General features: G+C 36.3%; 1 protein-coding gene across 6 annotated transcripts in view; it reads right to left on the bottom strand.

Moving 5' to 3' along the window:
- Positions 1–306: 306 nt before the first annotated feature.
- The window catches only part of cpeb2 (cytoplasmic polyadenylation element binding protein 2), a 120,780-nt gene continuing 101,837 nt past the window's right edge, over positions 307–19,249 (bottom strand). For all 6 annotated transcript variants that reach the window (XM_059988896.1, XM_059988898.1, XM_059988897.1 and 3 more), the window contains 6 exons: positions 11,739–11,915; positions 11,551–11,640; positions 9,103–9,221; positions 7,820–7,934; positions 5,657–5,838; positions 307–4,192 (listed from right to left, as the gene is read on the bottom strand). In XM_059988896.1, the coding sequence (XP_059844879.1) occupies positions 3,965–4,192; positions 5,657–5,838; positions 7,820–7,934; positions 9,103–9,221; positions 11,551–11,640; positions 11,739–11,915 (911 nt within the window). In that variant the 3' untranslated portion in view covers positions 307–3,964. The remainder of the gene's footprint in view (positions 4,193–5,656; positions 5,839–7,819; positions 7,935–9,102; positions 9,222–11,550; positions 11,641–11,738; positions 11,916–19,249) is intronic.

Here is a 19,249-nt window from a genome sequence, read left to right as displayed (position 1 = left end):
AAACTTCCAACTTAATAATTATTCAGATCACTTATACCAATTTTGATGAACAGACCTCAAACACTTGGATTATTAGTAGTGATATTGTCTATTTAGACAGGTATGAGTTTCTGTACCACTTCCTACCACAGTAGAGAAGGAATTATAATAACTGATAGACTGATAGAGGCTTGGTGTAATAGAGACAGATTTTAGGAAAACACACCTAAACTCCTACTCATGGTCAGACAATGGAAGGATGAGCTGATTTTCTAATTTCAAATAGGACAGCTGACAGATACATTTTTAGCATAGAGCAAACATGCAAATAGTTTAATGGTTTATTAATTCAGTCAACAGTTAATATTACAAATATTTAAAAATGACTTAATATAAATAGTTGGCAGCAAACCATTCCAGTACAGAATTATCACCAGTACAACAGACAGACTGGAGGAATTAGACATCAACAGAAGTATGCAAAAGAAATATAAAAGTTGAAAGTAAAATTAAATCAAGCTTGAGGTGATCTTGTGTCCAAAAAGCATGGGTTCTCCTTTATTTAAAAATCAAACTAAAATTACTAATCAACTCTCCCTATAAAGTACAAAAATGAACAGAAATGGCAGAAGTTGATGGCTGTCTAATTTGCATATCAAAGAACCATTCGTTGCTAATACAACCTAAACACTCCTGTAAACCACTGCTCTGAATCTATACACAAGCATTTCATTAGAATCTAGATACTTCAACAATATTACAAAGATTTAGCTCCAAAAATAATTCAACATAAAATAAACTTTAGGAATTAGCATCATAAAATTATATTTTCCACATAAAAATACAAAATAATATTAATGACACTGGCTGAATAAGAAAATCATTCCAAGTATCATGCTACCATTGAAAAAGTAGTCATATTTTTAAAGTAAAATAAAACAAAATAGGCAAATATGCATGAAAAGTATCTCCTTTTTTTTCTTTTTTTTAGCAAAACACTATCCAAAATAACTACAATCATTTACATCAGTACAAAGATCTCTGGATTTAAAAATATTAGCATGACAAAGGGGTAAAATTCCTGACAGTAAAAAAATGACATTGTGGATAACTAGTCTGCAAATATGCAATGAAAAAAATAAATCTGCATTAAAAGGTTTACACTGTTATTCTTTTTCTTTTCTTACAAACATTAGAAACAGTATTGCACATCACAACACAGAGTCGAGGTTAATCAGCCTTCCAAAATGTGTTATATTCAAGTCTTTCAGCATCTTTGAGGAAAGGCCTCGCTTGGCCAGATGCAACAGGGGTTAAAATGTCAAGTGTTTCCCATAAAATATATTTGCTTATGTTTTTTTTGCAAAACACAGCATGATTTTAAAAAATTAATTTCTCTGCAGAGCCCTGCATCTGGGCAGAAATACATACATTCGGGGAACACAGTATGTGAACAAGCTTATTAGAATATAAAAATAATACAATCAAAACAAAATAATTACATTTCTACAAAAATAGTGAAATAAATATGATTTCTTTAAAAAAGATGCATTACAGTGTTTACCATTTTCTTCATGGCAATGCTGAATAATTCAGGTGCTACAGTGTCACGGGAAAGAAATGACAGCAGATGAAACAAAAATCATTCTACCACCACCCCACCCTTAAAAAGGATTCACTTAATATTTAAATTAAATTAATTTAACAAAATACATGGGTGATTATGCCTTTAGTTATTTTTCAGGAGCTGGGGATATTTCAAATTACTGCACTTACTTTCTGCAGAGCCCTCCTAAGGTTACCACATTAGTTTACAAATGTTTAGACCCTTCCAGATTTAGGAAGTAGAATGTATGGAAAAATAAAATTATCAATTTGTTAAATCATTTATTTGCTGAGTTAAATTATATATGCAGATCTTTTGATAATAAACATAGCAAAACTATTGATTTCTCTTCTAAATTCAGAAAAATTGAGGTATTGCAAAGGAGATGCCATCAGTCAAAAAGTGTGCCCTAAAACAGCCGACTGTTGGAAAAAATTCTCACCAAGATACAAAAGTAGTGCATAACAAATGCCAATATGGATGTCTGAAAAGGGAACAAATTTGGCAGAGAACAAATACTCCAAATAGCCTGGAGAACCATGGTAAGTAACAAATGGGAGCATTAGCCAATAAATAAATTAGTAAAAAAGCTATTCTTCAAAACAGCATAGACTTCAAACATTTTTAAAAGTTGCTTCACAATCACTAAACAGCAGTTAGACAAACTACATACACGAAAGCACACTAGGAGACCACCAATGTTCAAGACCAACACCTTGCTTACATAAAAAGATTGTCCCTAAGGATTATATACGGTTGTTCTATACAGCAAAAGCTTGTAATGGCATGATCACCTTTTTCAAAATAAATAACTGACACCCGCATAACTTTCTGCAGCTCACTAATACATTTTTTTTCCAACCTAGTGTGATTAAACTGCAGAGAAATTCAATGCTCTATGCCAAACCAGGTTAATTTAATACCATATTCATCTCCATTTTGACTTTAAAATGGTTAGGTTTATTTAATCATGTTTCTGATATGACAGAATCAGTACCATTTTACATTTTTGTGGGAGGGTTGGTAGGAGGAAAAGGACCTTAACAGTTTGGTGATTGTTTGCAGTGTGCTGACCATCTTTGGTTTGTAGAGGAAGTCTGAGCTATTATACCAAAGAGTGTTATGAAAGGGGCAATGAAATCAAAGCTTTTCATTTTTTTCCCATTTAATAATTTGTTTAAAATTCCTAGCTAGCTACTTCTGGATTTCTACTTAGGACAACAATTCGCTGAACACTAAAACTAAATCCACATATTAACAAGATTGCACAAGGAAATACGAGATTACATCCAGTCTGCAGAAATCAAACTCCACAACCCACCAGGTCACGATAGTGGCTGCACTTCTACTCTAAAAGCTAGTTTGCATAATGTACACAAAGTGTAGCAGGAGGACATTGTCGTTACAGGAGTCACATTTATACATGCAAGTTAGGTTTTTTTCCCCTCATTTTTTTTTTAAAAACTATTATTGTATCTTTCATGCTAACTAATTTTTCTGAATGTTTGCCAAATCTGACATTGCATTCATTGTTGTGAAAAACATGTATGAATATACTAAATATACTACTGCATGCAATAGGTGTACAAGTAAACATGCAGTTGTTTAAATTCACATTCTATATTGTGGCAGTCTAGGCCATTGCTGCCTGTATTTAATTCTTCCTTAATGCAGCTGTTATAATTATGTTTCTGATCCCATTTTGTTACTTTTGAGTTCTGGCATTAAATATAACACTATATAGCAGCAAAGCTCCTAATGTAGCTCAAGAATAATACAAATGCTAAAATAGTTAAACCAGATCAATCTCGAGGTATTATTTCTTGCAAGTCAAAATGGAGAGCAAAAACGTAACCTATTTTTTTTAAGTTTGTGTATACATTGCAAATAGCAACATTAAAAAATAAAATTTTGTGTGGCAGAAATCACTCATCTATAGCTAATCTCGCCTCCTACTATGTGCTACCTTTGGTAAAATTACTAGGGATAGGTCTTAGAGATGAAACTGAGCTTCCTGAAATAAGTGCATGCTCCACCCATTTAAGATAGCAGCAAACTGTGCGCCCCTAAGTGGCAACATTCTCACTAAGTTTATTTTATATAAAAAAATAACTTGAAAAAACTACAAAAAATCCTTTTTTTCTCAAAAACATGAAAGTACCTCAAAAAAGTTAGTAAAGCCTGAGATGCAGGGTTTTGGTGACAAACAGAGGCCTGTAGTGTATTAGCTGCTACATATGATGTATGCGTTGAGCTGGGGTAGGAGGCAGAGGAATGCACTTATTTCTCCTAACTAGTCATGGTTTCTTCTGCTTTTAAAACCTCATGCACTCTCCTTTTTTCATCCGTCATGATCCTTCAGGCGCCTGAATGTTACGTTCAGCTCCAGCGGAAGTGAACTTGTCGGGGACGGTCAGCCCCTTCCTTTACCAGTGGCTTATGGAATTCCCGCCCTGCACGAGAGTGGATGTTTGCCCAACAAAATTCACAGTAATACTGCAGGCAAGTGACATTGGCACAGAAAAATGGAGCAAACTTTCCACCACACCGGGCACCCTGGCATTCATCGCACATTTGATCATCTAGCACGTATGGCTTAACTTCCACCTGTTGGAATAAAATACAGTTTTACATTAACAGCTATGATATTAAGTCAGTACAAAACATCTTTCAATCTAGAGGACTCAAATAGCATACCAGTGAGAATAAGTAGTTAAAAGCAACTAGGTTTTGCAATTACTCCCCACTATCAAGTCATCATGAGATACTTTATTCCATTTTTCTTAATCATTCCAGTAAAACATTAAAGCTTAGGGCGTTTCATCTGCATCAATATTTCTGCCTAACCAGTCCCCTACCCCTCAACTAATCATTCAGGAACATGAGAGATGTGTATGCATTGTGCAACTGTGTATGCTCACAAAGTACATTCTCGGAAAAGTGGCTCATTTAAAAGTTCTATTGTTTGGCAACAGATGTTCAGAGATGTGTTCCAATCTTACACACAATCTCTATCATTTTACTAATCACTTTGATTATTTTCATTTCTGTGCATGACATATTTAATGAGTCTATATAAAATCCAATGCCTTTTTGGACCTTCACCACTTCCATGATTCTGCCATTTATGCAACAGTTTCTATCCTTTTTAGTTGAATATGACTGACCTCACTTTTACCTGTGTTGAAATCTATTTGCTATACTTTGACTGCAAGCCACATCTATTACTCTTTGTATTTTCATGCTTGCAACATCCATGTTTTATCACCACAATGTGGAACTTACTATTTCAGCTCTTAAAACTGTTTATAAAGATGGTGAGTAGTTCCAGCCCAAATACGTAGCTTTACAAGCCAATAGTAATGACATCCTGCCAATCTATGTACTGCAATGTCGACATCCCCAGCTGGTCCTGTAGTTCAGAATTTTTTTTAAAAAAAAACTTTCAGTAATTCTATGACCTTTAACTCTGGCTAAGTCACCCAAGAAGCTCTTCCCTATTGCCTTCCAGGACTTCAAATAAATAACCCATATTTTAATGTATGATTTGACAAGAGGCTATTAGCTTAAAATCACAGATTTTGCCTATCTAACAGCTGTGCACATAAATTCAAAGGAGTGCCCACCTAACATATTCTCCATGGAAGTTACAGTACGCTAATGCACAAAAGCATCCAAGTGCATCATAATTGTAGCTTCTTTCTCTATTACCCTATCCTTATCTAATATGTCGAGTGCAGCATTTCCAGAGAAGGATGTCTGGAGGCAAAGCTGCAAAAATATACAAGTTTCCTTGATCTAAGATCTACACAATAAAAGCTACAAGTATTTAGAAACCTTTGTCCAAGGGCCATTGTCTTTAACTTTTCACCCACTTATACCAAGCGATTCATGCTAAATTCTCTGAACATAGTTTCATATTATTTTGTTTAACTAAGTCACTCGATTTAATGTGCATTTCTTTTTGTAGTTTTCTGTAGCTGGAAGTTTTAGCCGTTGAATTTTTGAGCTCTTCTAAAATCAAATTTAAATGAGCAATTAAGTGTGTCAAGTTCTAAAGATATCACTTACCCGTTTATCTATATCTCCATGCTGCAGCTGAACAAATCGAGCACTGATGGCAGCTATATAGCTCTGCTGATTTGAAAAAGCAACACGCCCGGCACCTTTAGGGTACTTCAGCTCTGGGTCAGTATCAATTCCTGCATAACATACTCCACCATAAAGGCGATCCATTATCATCGCTAGCTCCACTGAAAGGAAGTACAGGAACCATTAATAGTGGAATTTACTGAAATGAATGAATCATATAAGAAAGCAATTTTATAAAAAATATCTTTCCTTGAGCCTACTGCTAGTGTAAAATGCCTGATTGTTTTGCTGATGGTAGTTTATTAATAAACTTCCCCACAATCCTGCTTTTTGATCGACACCATAGACTTATGGTTAAGGGAGGATTTCAGGAGGATTTGAAGAAGCATTTTATTCACCCAAATAGTGATGAGGATCAGGAATTAATCAGGCACTGCTGGTGTGGGTGGTGGATTTTGCATCTGAACAAACAATTGAATCACCAAAGAATAGAAGATTAAAGTCTAACAGTTGGCTGATAGGATCGTGGGGGGGGGGGGGGTTGGGTAACTGATGATCCCACAGGTTCTGTTTCAGTGGTGTCAGACTCTATGACAATGTACTTGTACTGTCAACTATTTTGAAGGAGTTAATCTAGAGTTCAATATAAACAAAAATAACCTTCAATATTATGCTTTTTAAAATTCAATTTTACAACGTCTGGCATTTTACATTCCTATCACTCCTAGATTACAACATTAGTTAGTTCAATTTGCAATCAAAAGGGGAATAAATACAAATCAGAAATGCACTCTGGTCCTGGGCAAGAGTATATACTATACAAACCTTGCCCAGTTTCATGTCAAGAATTAGCAACTTAAGTTGAATGTGCTTTTAACACTTAAGTATTCAGATTCGCATAGGATTTAATGGAAAAGATGGATGAAAATTAAAGGGGGAAATGTTTGCAGGTTTCTCAAAAACCTTCAACAAAATAGGCTTCAGAAGAGAGCTGAAAGTAGAAAGGTAGAGGTATTTCATAATGCAAGACTCAGATAATTGAAATCAATATGCCCAGCAAATGGGTTAAAGAGAGTGAATGTATTGAATCAGAAAGAAAATGCGAATCTAATGACAACTGAATATAATACTGCAGCAAGAGTAAGAAAAAGCAAATTCTCGATGGAACCGGCTCAAAACAGAGGCAGCAGAGTGATTAATGGCATTTGTAGTGGGTAGTATTTAACATCACCAAAGACACACAGGGCAGTTCTATATATATGGATAATATTGTCCAGCAACAACACATAAATATGAAGCTGATATGGATTGAAGAATGGTTCACAAAGAGACTTTCAAAAGTGATGCAAGATAACAGAAGACATTGCTAAAGGTTCTTAGACTTAAGGAACCTGAAGAATCATACAATAACAGTCCCATGAACTGAAGAATCACGAGAAAGTGTGATTAACTATGCTAACATCTTCAGAGATTGAGGACAATGAAGAACAATATAGCATTGGCACAATGGCAGCATACATTAGTAATTTTGAGTAGGCCACTACTATTTGTGTGGATGGGACAGAAAACATCGATGGGCTCAAAAAGTGTTACAAATTATATTGACTATTCAAAGAAACATAAACAATACAGCACAGTACAAGCCCTTCGGCCCACAATGTTGTGCCAACACTTAAACCCTGCCTCCCATATACCCCTCTACCTTAAACTCCTCCACATATCTACCTAGTAGTCTCCTAAACTTAAACAATAAAGGAATTTAGGAAAAATAGATTGTTTGCAAGGACAGAGGAATATTATTTTTAGAAAAGAATCAGAATATGACAATTATTTTGAAAGCAGAGACAGTCACCAGAAAAGTAACCATTTTCAACTAGGTAGAATGTGAGTCAGTAAGGATGGGTTAGAATATGGTAAAATGAATAGAAATTAAGTTGCATTGGAAATAGGAAGCATGTCTGCAAGCTTTATACTTCCTGTTGCACGCTGATTCAATTAAGTTTGTGTACATGAGTCAGCAATAGAAGACATTTCAGGTTAAGGTAAATTTAATATGCAAGTGATTTACAGTAATGTTTAAATGTACTATTAAGCAATATGTAGAATTTGTTTTTCAAATGCTTTACAATATTTTTCTTTTACCAGCTCTCAGAGGACGAGGAACCCCTCCGACAAAAATGGTCTTGCGAGGATCAAGTGGCTGTGAACCATCCATTACAAAGTCACTATCACTTAGATTCCACGGCCGAATCTGGACCTATTTGAAGAATAGCAATGTTCAGTTTGTCCAGCTATTACCATACAAAAAAATCTTTGCTCAGAGAAATGTAACTGGCATTGTTCAACTGATATGAATTATCAATTAAAAAAACTAAAATAATCAAAATCAACTGGATTTTCCAAGGATGTTTTGGTGAAATGGTCAGTGCTTATTGGCAATACCATATATAACTAACAAATTCTTCATTTTAACACATGGAATCACTCTCAGTGATTCACCACTGGGCAGCTGACTGTATTACAATGCTGAAGGTGCATGAGGATGCGACTCCATTTTACATTTGGTGGGGAAGATACACCTGCGGTCAACGGTAGCTCAGGGAAAGCTATCCCACTGATTTCAATGGAAGGGTTGGCTATGACAGACAGGCAAGTATGTGGTCTCTTAGCTAAAATGCATGTTAAAATATTGATGAATGTGTTTCAAGACATTAATTTATCTTTAAATACCTAAGAATTGTTCATCTTTTCATGAACTTTTAGAAGCATTCAGTAACAGTTTTAGTTACGATATTTTTGTTCTGGGGCTCAAGGGATTGGCCACATTCACCTGTGACTTTCAAATGGCTGGACTGATTCAGGGAAATGTGTATTCCCAGCTAAACAGTTCATTAATACAAATCAACCATTTAGGAAAAATGCACCAAAATAAGCCCTTGTCAGGAGTATTATTGTTAAATAGTAAAAATCTTGTTACTATTAATAACAGCTTTTGATATGTATATATACACATAGTACAAAAGAATAACTCTTAAACACAATATTAGAATTGGAACAGCCACAATTACTTTTCTACAAAAATGAACAAAACTAGTCCTTGAAAAAAATTGAGTAATTTTCACTGGCAAGTCTGAGCAATTTAAAAAAAAAACCCTGCTAGTCAATAATTCTAAATAGAAAAATGCAGTAAAAAATTATGTTGGTGAAGGTAAATTATGTTGAAGATAATTAGTTTGACAGACAAGGCAACATTTACAACAATTAGGCATTAAGCAATTTGTTTCTTGTTTATTTCAAGTTTAATCAGGAACATTACATTTAACTAGAAGCAAAATTATTGTCACCAAATTTGCAAAATGCTTAATTTACAGTACCAACATTTTCAGATGTACTGCTATAGTTTACAAACATTTTTATAAATTTACCGGTTTGTCCTTGATGGTAGGACTTGAGACACAAAGATAGAGTTTGCTATCCTCTTCAATGCATGCATCAATTAAAGCCTGGACAGAACTCTCCTCCTGAAACAGGAGAAATGCATAACCTGCAACAGTAAAATACACTGTAGATTAGCAAGCAAATCCACTGTATTTCTTTGATTGCATTTCAAAAGACAGTAATTGTTGGGGACATTGGCAAAAACTGTACCTATATTGTGCATAAAAACAATATGCATGAATACAGTAATTTTGCTTCCATATTATACAGATGTTACTTCAGAATTGCTTGCTATTTTAAAGAAGTTTCCCAAAACATCATGTATGATTTCCATATGGGACTCAGAGGCAGGCACCATTAAACATTAGAAGGAAATAATATTGTAACAAGATTTTATTCTCTTTTGTACCAGACAGCATTGGGGTAGCAGAAAACTAAATGGAACTATGCTGTAAAGTTAAGATACATCTGAAGGACAAAACACATTCTGTGGCTATGTTTCAGATTCTGCATTCTAGACTCACTCTTTTCACAATGAGCTTATATGGGCAACCATTTAAAATAGTTTAGCACTTGAAATGACTGTAGTGTAATCTCTATGAGAAAAAGGTTAAGCATTATGACTTTAAGAAAAATAATCCTGCTCCAGTTTTAAGCTTGGAAACTACAGTTGGATTAATCATTGAAGACTGGATGATGAAATTGCTTTTATTACCTCTAATATGTAATTGAAAATTTGAAGTCTTCAAATCCCTGAGAGCATTAGATTTTTGTTACTTCCTTCAATCTCGCAATCATCAGAACCCTGTACATCTTCCTTCACCCCACCTATAGTATTAATAAATTTCGTCTAATTGATGGCCAGACAAACTGAGGATAGTATTTTTTTGGTGAGATACAAATGGGAAAGAAAACTGGGATAAGAAGTGAAGAGTCCAGGTAGACCTTCCACCTTTAGTGACTAAACCAGACTGAGATAAAGCAAACTTAGGATTAAGGAAATGTGCAAAATGAAAGATCAGTTCAGACAAAATGTGGGATTGCAGATTCAGTAACTGTAGACTTAAAGTTATAATCATATAAATTTTGCTATAGCACTCACAAAAATCCTTCCAGCTCTCATTATCTAATTCTCTGATGACTTAGCAATAGTTGGGTGTATAAAGGGAGGATGAATACAGGTGGAGGACTTTGTCAAATGGTGCAAGCTGAATCATCTGCAGCTCAACCCCCTCAGTAAGCCAAAGGAGATGGTGAGGCCGTGGATGTGGTGAGGATCTAAAAGTACCTGGGGGTGCAACTGGATGAGTGACTTGAATGGAGCATCAAAGAGGCTGAGTACAAGAAGGGCCAGAGTTGCCTCTACTTCCCGAGGAGACTGAGGTTCTTTGGTGTACAAGGCCTCGCCTTCGCATGTTCTACCAGTATGCTGTCACCAGTACAATCTTCTATGCAGTAGCGTGCTGGGGCAATGACATCAACATGGGTGATGCCAGCAGGCTCAATAAACTGATTACAAAGGCTGGCTCTGTTATAAGAGTCAAACTGGACACACTGGAGACTGTCGTTGAACAAAAGACCCGATGGAAAATCCTGGCAAATCTGGACAACGTTTCTCACCCTCTGCATGCCACCTTGGCTGAACAGAGGAGCACTTTTAATAATAGACTAAGACAACTATGCTGCTCCAAAGAATGTTATATGAGGTCAATTTTACCCTTGGCCATTAGGGTCTATAATGAGTCAAATTATAGCTGGGGAAGTGATGACCCCTCCTGTTAGAGGTAACTTATTTTTATTCTTTTTACTTCTCTTCTAATATTTATATCTTGTACTTGTAATGCTATTGTGACACCGTAATTTCCTTTGGGATCAATAAAGTATCTATCATTGCAAATTTGCAATGTTTGACTCCAATAATACTTTAATTATTTGACTAAAATTATTTGATAAAATAATTTTTTGATACTTATTTGATAAAATAAAATCAGAAAGCAGTGAACCAGGTACACAAATTATTTTAATGCTGAATTAAAAATAAATTCATGTATCGTTCAAATAGCTTGGACAGAAAGCTAAGACGATAAGCCAATAAGCTAAATTTAAACCTCATATAATGAGTGCAGGAATGTTTTCTCCAGAATGAATAAGCAATCAAGTAAACATCCTAGCCCTTTTCCTGTGCTTTATCCCATCTCTCTTCATCCCAAACACAATTGGAAACCATTTACCTTGGTCACTTTCCATTTGTATTACTTGCCCTCAGAGATTTGGCTTTGCACATGGGTTACCATTGATTGGGGACTTCACAGAAATTTTTTTTTAAAAAAGGAGCCTGCTTTATATCAGCAAAACATCTTGCCTTGACTTCATAATAACTTTGTGGAGCTCATCCAGAGTCTATAAATTCACTCATGATGAGATAAGTGCCGTACCTTTTGGTGGAAAATAAGATTTGCTTTCAGCCTTATGTGGCCAGTCGACAACCAAAGGTCCAAAACGGCGAAAACTGGCTGTAATTTCATCTGTAAATGCAGATTTTGACAATGTGTATGATCTCTAGAAAGAAGGTCTGTATAAAATTGAAGGAGGAACTTCACAAAAATTTCACAATGAGCATTACCTTCATCGATGTCGGGCGGAAGGCCACCAACAAACACTTTTCGTGAGTATCGTTCAATTCTTTCTCCATTCTGGTGAGATGAGCAGCAATTAACAGAATTCAAAACGCCAGGGACAGTCTGGTCTCCATGTCCATCATCAAGAAAACCATCTTCTATAGGGAACAATGAGGAACGGCCTGGAAAAAAAAATGATTTTGAAAGAGTTCAGCTCTAACAAAATAAGGGTAACATTTTGAAATTTCAGCTAAACATTCGTAACTCTATTTTTATATATAAAATGACACCATTTAAAGCTTAACAAGTAGAATTTAAAAATTTCAACTTGATTATTAGTTCAACTAGTTTATAGTATTATTCAAGTGTTCATTTTCCCAGGACTTCAAAGATGCACAGAAATACTAAAACTATCCTTGTAGAAGATGTTTGCCAAAGGGGAAAAAAATCTATAAACGTGTTATTGCATCTATCTTAATTAAATATAGTAATTTATTTCTTAAACTAGACTGTTGATGCATTATCACTCATGGATAAATGTATGATGGAAGGTATCTCTTTGATCAGTCAGTGAATAAAACACCAGCAGTTTCTCTCTACAGACATAGCCTGACATACCATTTGCAACACTTCATTTAAAAAAATATTACCAGTACATGCAGTACTTTGAATTTATGATGCCAATAATTGTATTGCCATTATGGATGATTTGTTCATTTCAAAACAAAGATTCACATCTTCCCATTTCTGTGTTGCTTTGATTTTTACTGCAGCAGCACTTTTCTCCACACTCCTCACATCCCTAATATCTAGAAACACATTAATCTCAGTCTTAAATGTACACAGCAGCTGAGTCTTCACAATCCTTCTGGACAAAGAACACGAAATTACACTAACCGAAAGAAACCCCCAGACCCCATAGATTCTATTACCAAATCAAAGGTAATATAGGAACATAAAAGAACAACATAACCTTCAGGTTTTCCTAAGCCCCATATCAGCATAACTTGGAAACACATTATTCTTCCTTGCCTAAACCTTGGAATTCCCTATCCACAGCATTGTAGGAGCACCTTACATTTTAAAAATTAATAAATAAAAATACTTTAGAATTTTAAAATAGACTTATTACATGCTTTACTGATTATTTTAAAATTGATGCAGATCTAGTTCATACTTCTCTTTTAGATAATAACTAGGAATTAGAATTTTTCAGTTATATGTGATAAATTTTACTGCCAGGCAAAACTTGCCATGTGCAGGACAGTCAGAGGAGGCAAGTTGGACTGCTTGCTGAACTTGTAATATTAGTAAATGCAAGTATAAAAAAATTCACTTCACAGAAGTCAGAATATAAAATGCATTATATAGTTTGTATTAAAGATTACATTCAAATTATCAGGAATAGAGTCAGAAGTACAAGCGGCTGACAAATCAGAAACTGAAACTGAGTCATATATCCCCATGCCTTTCTTCATAAATATAATATCTGCATGCGGTACACATGGGTTTAATGAGTTAAAGCAAAGCTGTAAGTATTGAAATATGTTTTGTGTAGAAGTTTAAAACCTCTAAGAATGGTAGAATCACAAATATAATGTTCAAACATTAATGCCAGTGGAAATATAAAAGGATTATTGGTCCAGTAATTGCTCCTGTTACACTGGTTTAACTTTTTTCCTTTAACATTTTTTGTTTTACAGGGGAAAAATGACTCAGGACAAGAAGAATAAAGTTAAAGCAAACAATGAGAACATGTTTATATATAATGTGAAAAGAAACAAGTAATAATGGACTTCTTCTGCAAGACAAAAGAATATATAAATTAGAAGATATTTTACCAAACTGAAAAGTGTGAATTTAATTATGCGTTGCATGCTCCATAAGCACTTAAAATGTTAAAGAATTTTTATTTTAGTCTGAACAAAGAGAATGCCACTTTCATTTATAAAGGAAATATCAACTTATTAAGTGTTGAATTCACTATCCGTTTTACTGCTGTACAAATCAAAGGTTTCAAAACTGCAGTGAAAATTCTAGAGTTACATTTGATTTAATGTAAATAGCGGAGGAAATAGCAGAGGTACTTAATGAGTACTTTGCTTCAGTATTCACTATGGAAAAGGATCTTGGTGATTATAGTGATGACTTGCAGCAGACTGAAAAGCTTGAACATGTAGATATTAAGGAAGAGGATGTGCTGGAGCGTTTGGAAAGCATCAAGTTGGATAAGTCGCCAAGACCGGATGAGATGTACCCCAGGCGACTGTGGGAGGCGAGGGAGGAGACTGCTGAGCTTCTGGTGATGATCTTTGCATCATCAATGGGGACAGGAGAGGTTCCGGAGGATTGGAGGGTTGCAGATATTGTTCCTTCATTCAACAAAAGGAGTAGAGATAGCCCAGAAAATTATAGACCAGTGAGTCTTACTTCAGTGGTTGGTAAGTTGATGGAGAAGATCCTGAGAAGCAGGATTTATGAACATTTGGAGAGGTATAATTAGGAATAGTCAGCATGGCTTTCTCAAGGGCAGGTCGTGCCTTATGAGCCTGATTGAATTTTTTGAAGGTGTGACTAAACACATTGATGAAAGAAGAGCAGTAGATGTAGTGTATATGGATTTCAACAAGGTACCACATGCAAGGCTTATTGAGAAAGGAAGGAGGCATGGGATCCAAGGGGACATTGCTTTGTGGATCCAGAACTGGCTTGCCCACAGAAGGCAAAGAGTGATTGTAGATGGGTCATATTCTGCATGGAGGTTGGTCACCAGTGGAGTGCCTCAGGGATCTGTTCTGGGACCCTTTCGTGATTTTTTATAAATGACCTGGATGAGGAAGTGGAGGGATGGGTTAGTAAGTTTGCTGATGACACAAAGGTTGGGTGTGTTGTGGACAGCGTGGAGGGCTGTCAGAGGTTACAGCGGGACATCGACAGGATGCAAAATTGGGCTAAGAAGTGGCAGATGGAGTTCAACCCAGATAAATGCGGTGATTCATTTTGATGGGTCAAATGTGATGGCAGAATATAGTATTATCAGTAAGACTCTTGGCTGTGTGGAGGATCAGAGGGATCTTGGGTTCCGAGTCCATAGGACACTCAAAGCTGCTGTGCAGGTTGACTGTGGTTAAGAAGGCGTAGTGTATTGGCCTTCATCAATCGTAGAATTGCATTTAGGAGCTGAGAGGTAATGTTGCAGCTATGTAGGACCCTGGTCAGACCCCACTTGGAGTACTGTACTCAGTTCTGATCGCCTCACGACAGGAAGGATGTGGAAGCCATAAAAAGGGTGCAGAGGAGATTTACAAGGATGCTGCCTGGATTGGGGAGCAAGCCTTATGAGAACAGGTTGAGTGAACTTGGTCTTTTCTCCTTTGAGCGATGGAGGTTGACATGTGACCTGATAGAGGTGTATAAGATGATGAGAGGCATTGATCTTGTGGATAGTCAGAGGCTTTTTCCCAGGGCTGAAATGGTTGCCACAAGAGGACACAGGTTTAAGGTGCTGGGGAATATGTACAGAGGAGATGTCAGGGGTACGTTTTTTACTCAGAGAGAGGTGTGTGTGTGTGGAATGGACTGCTGGCAATGGTGGTGGAGGCAGATACAATAGAGTATTTTAAGAGAGTTTTGGATAGGTACATGGAGCTTAGAAAAATAGAGGGCTATGGGTAAACCTAGTAATTTCTAAGGTAGGGACTTGTTCGGTGCAACTTTATGGGCCGAAGGGCCTGTATTGTGCTGTAGGTTTTCTATGTTCTATTTAGGTAAAACATACATGACAAATAAAGCCAAAGTAACCATTCACACTGAAATCCTAATTATATTTTAAACAAGACTTTAATTATGCATTTGAAGAGCAAGTGTGACTGTCTCCTCTAAAGGTTCTCATACTATATTCTCCATTGTCAATTTGGTGCCCAAATCAGCAGTTATTCTCCAAATTAAGAAAATGCCCAAGGTAGAATCCACATTATAGTTCTCATTAGACTGAAGCATGTGACCCCCAAGACACTATTCTTAATCAACACGAGTGAATCTGCAGATGCTGGAAATAAATAAAAACACAAAATGCTGGCAGAACTCAGCAGGCCAGACAGCATCTATGAGAGGAGTTAGTGACGACGTTTCAGGCCGAAACCCTTCATCACCATATGGCCTGAAACGTCGTCACTACCTCCTCCCATTGATGCTGTCTGGCCTGCTGAGTTCTGCCAGCATTTTGTATTTTTATACTATTCTTTATCTTGGTTGCTAATCTTTAACAACTCAATGGCAGAGAAATTAATCATGTTGGATGAGAAGGGAGTGCTTACTAAGTACATGATTTAAATGAATCCATGACTACAACTTAAAATTGGATAAACGGAACTTTAAGTTTTGCAAGTAAATTCCAGGATAGAGAAGAAACAAATATAAAGTATTGTAAACTCTCATCAGTAATTTAAGCAAATATTACAAAAAAACTTTTAATAATATGATCAAAACTGAAAAGGACATTTTTCATTCAGTCATTATAAGTTATAATCTAACCCTACTCATCATTAGCTTCCATGAAATACGTCATCTGCTTTTAGTGGCCTTTTAAAAGAAGAGCTTTAAACAACACCAGCAAGTTGTTTCTGTCAATAACTGATACCAAAAACTGGAAATGCAAGGATATATTCTGAGCTATTTAAATGAGGTGGCCTACTAGCCCTCTATATAAAAAAAACTTACCTGACAACCATTAACAGAAGAAATATACATTAACTTTGCCTAGAAAAACATTCTCTCATATTATGTGCTCCAAGGAATCTATGGACATGTGCTGGAACAGTCCTCATGTTTTGCACAAGAAAGCGATAATTCCTTACACAGAATTAATTCAGCTTCATGCAAACTAAAGAAACAATGTAATTAAGGCACAAATTTACTGACCCATCCAGACAACACTGCAATACTGATTGAATATAAATATATCTCAATAAATAAAACATAGAGCTGCATTTACAAAGGCTCCAGTTTATGTTAATACCAGATTTAACCATCTTCCAAAAATGGAAGTTTCTGAACACTTGTTCTATGCTTGTTTTGAAAGGGAGAATAAAACCATGGCTATGAGGATCCCTGCAGAATCTGATGACCCTGTGATCTCTGTCTTGGAGTCAATGTCAGGCTGTCTTCCAAGAGAGTGAACCCTAGCAAGGCAGCAGGCAGGGCCTGGTGGAGTACCCGGTAAGGCTCTGAAAACCTGTGCCAACCAACTGATGGCAGTATTCAAAGCCATTTTCAATCTGTCACTGTTACAGTTAGAAGTTCCCCACTGCTTCAACAGGGCAACAATTATAACTGTGCCCACAAAGCGTAGCGTGAGCTGCCTCAACAACTATCATCCAGTAGCACTCACATCTACGGTGATGAAATGCTTTGAGAGGTTGGTCATGGCTATGAAGGACAATTTGCCTATCACCACAATAGGCCTACAACAGACGTGATCTCAATAGCTTACCATGCCGACTTGGATCACCTGAAAAATTTAAATACCCATGTATGGATGCTGTTTATTGACTATTGCTCAGCATTTAACACCATCTTTCCTACAGATCTGATTGAAAAGCTACAGAACCTAGGCTTCTGTACCTTCCTCTGTCACTAGATCCTCAATATCCTAACCTGGAGACAACAATCTGTGCAGAGTAGAAAAAACATATCCACCTCAGTGACAATCAACACTGGTGAACCACAAGGATGTGTGTTTAGCCCATTGCTCTACTCTCTCTGCACATATGACCGTGGACAGGCATAGCTCAAGTGCCATCTATAAATTTGCTGATGATACAACCATTGCTGGCAGAATTTCAAATGGTGACGAAAGGGTAACAAGGAGTGAGAGATACCAGTTAGCAGAGTGGTGTCGCAGCAACATCATGCACTCAGTGCCAGCAAGACCAAAGAGTTGATTGTGGACTTCAGGAAGGGCAAGACCAGGGAACACAAACCAATCCTCACAGAGGGATCAGAAGTGGAGAGAGTGAGAAATTTCATATTCCTGGGTGTCAATATCTCTGACTCACATGGACGCAGCGTTTTGTTGCAGCTGCGAAGAAGCCAGGACAGTGGCTATATTTCATTAGGAGTTTGAGGAGATTTAGCCTGTCAACTAAAACACACCAAAACTGCTACAAATGTACTGTGCAGTGCATTCTGACTGTTTGCAACCATCATCTGGTATGGGGGGGGGGGGTGCCTTCTGCACAAGACAGAAATAACTTACAGAAAGTTCTAAAATTAGTCAGCTGTACCATGAGTACTAGACTCCATAGTATCCAAGATATCTTTAAGAAGCAGAGCCTTAGGAAGACTCCATTCATGCTTAAGGATTCCCACCACCCAGGACGTGCCCTCTTCATATCATTACTGACAAGAAGGTATAGAAACTTGAAGACTCAGGAACAGTTTCTTCCCCTCTGCCATCTGATTTCTAAATGGACATTGAATCCATGAACACTACACCTTACTACTTTTTTATTTCTTTTTCTTGCAATATTAATTTTAACTTAACTATTTAATAGACATATATACTTAATGTAACTGAGTTTTTTTATCAATACTTATGACATATTTCATTGACTGCTGCTGTAAAATTAACACATTTCAAGACATATGCCAGTGATATTAAATCTGATTCAGTTTATTTTAAAAATTAATAGCAATAGATTACTTCTCAAATCAAGTGATACCGGTTGAGTACCCTTATCCAAAATGCTTGGGGTCAAAAGTACTTGGGATTTCGGAATACATAGTGAGGTAGCGTGGCATCAGCAGGTGTTTTTCACTCTGCATTTATGTGCTACCTGTGAAAAGCAGTCTGTCTTACACTTGTTCATCACACACATGAACTTAACAGTAAAAAATATTACGTACCATTAATATAATGAAAAATAAGGAATACAGGATAACAAAAGCATCATTGCAGCATCGGGATAATACCTGAAACAGCTGTTGCACAACAAAACGGCAGACTTTCAGTCTCCACCTATGATGCCATGTTTTGATTAAAAGGTTACTGTAACCTGTATATGTAGTTTATGTTTTATGTAAGCTATAAAACCAATCAGCATCATAAACTTATTCTGGTGTTAGATTTTCATCAGTGACGATCGTGGAAAACTCAATGAATTTCTGCATTGTGGTCAACAGATGCTTAATCTTTAAAATTTCTAAATCCTTAAAAAAATCAATGCCATGCTTTTCTTAAATATCTGCAATCAGCCTGCTGAATATTCACAAATACTTTCAATTTTCTGTTTGTCGTGATAGATCCTTGCTTGTTTCACGATCAGCATACCATTAATTGGCACTCCAACACTGACAAATCCAGTCTTTCAATATTTCATCATGATCTTCATTTTCACTTATGCAGTGTTTTTCTACTTTACATTAACTTCTGTTCATTACATATGTGACGGCACTTCTCGGAACTCTTTGCATCTGTGCATCGTTTAGGAACCTTCCCAGCGCCTTGTGGAATCTT

The sequence above is a fragment of the Hypanus sabinus genome, chromosome 14 (assembly GCF_030144855.1).
Source record: "Hypanus sabinus isolate sHypSab1 chromosome 14, sHypSab1.hap1, whole genome shotgun sequence".
NCBI lineage: Eukaryota > Metazoa > Chordata > Chondrichthyes > Myliobatiformes > Dasyatidae > Hypanus > Hypanus sabinus.
This window is presented reverse-complemented; position numbering and strand designations above follow the sequence as displayed.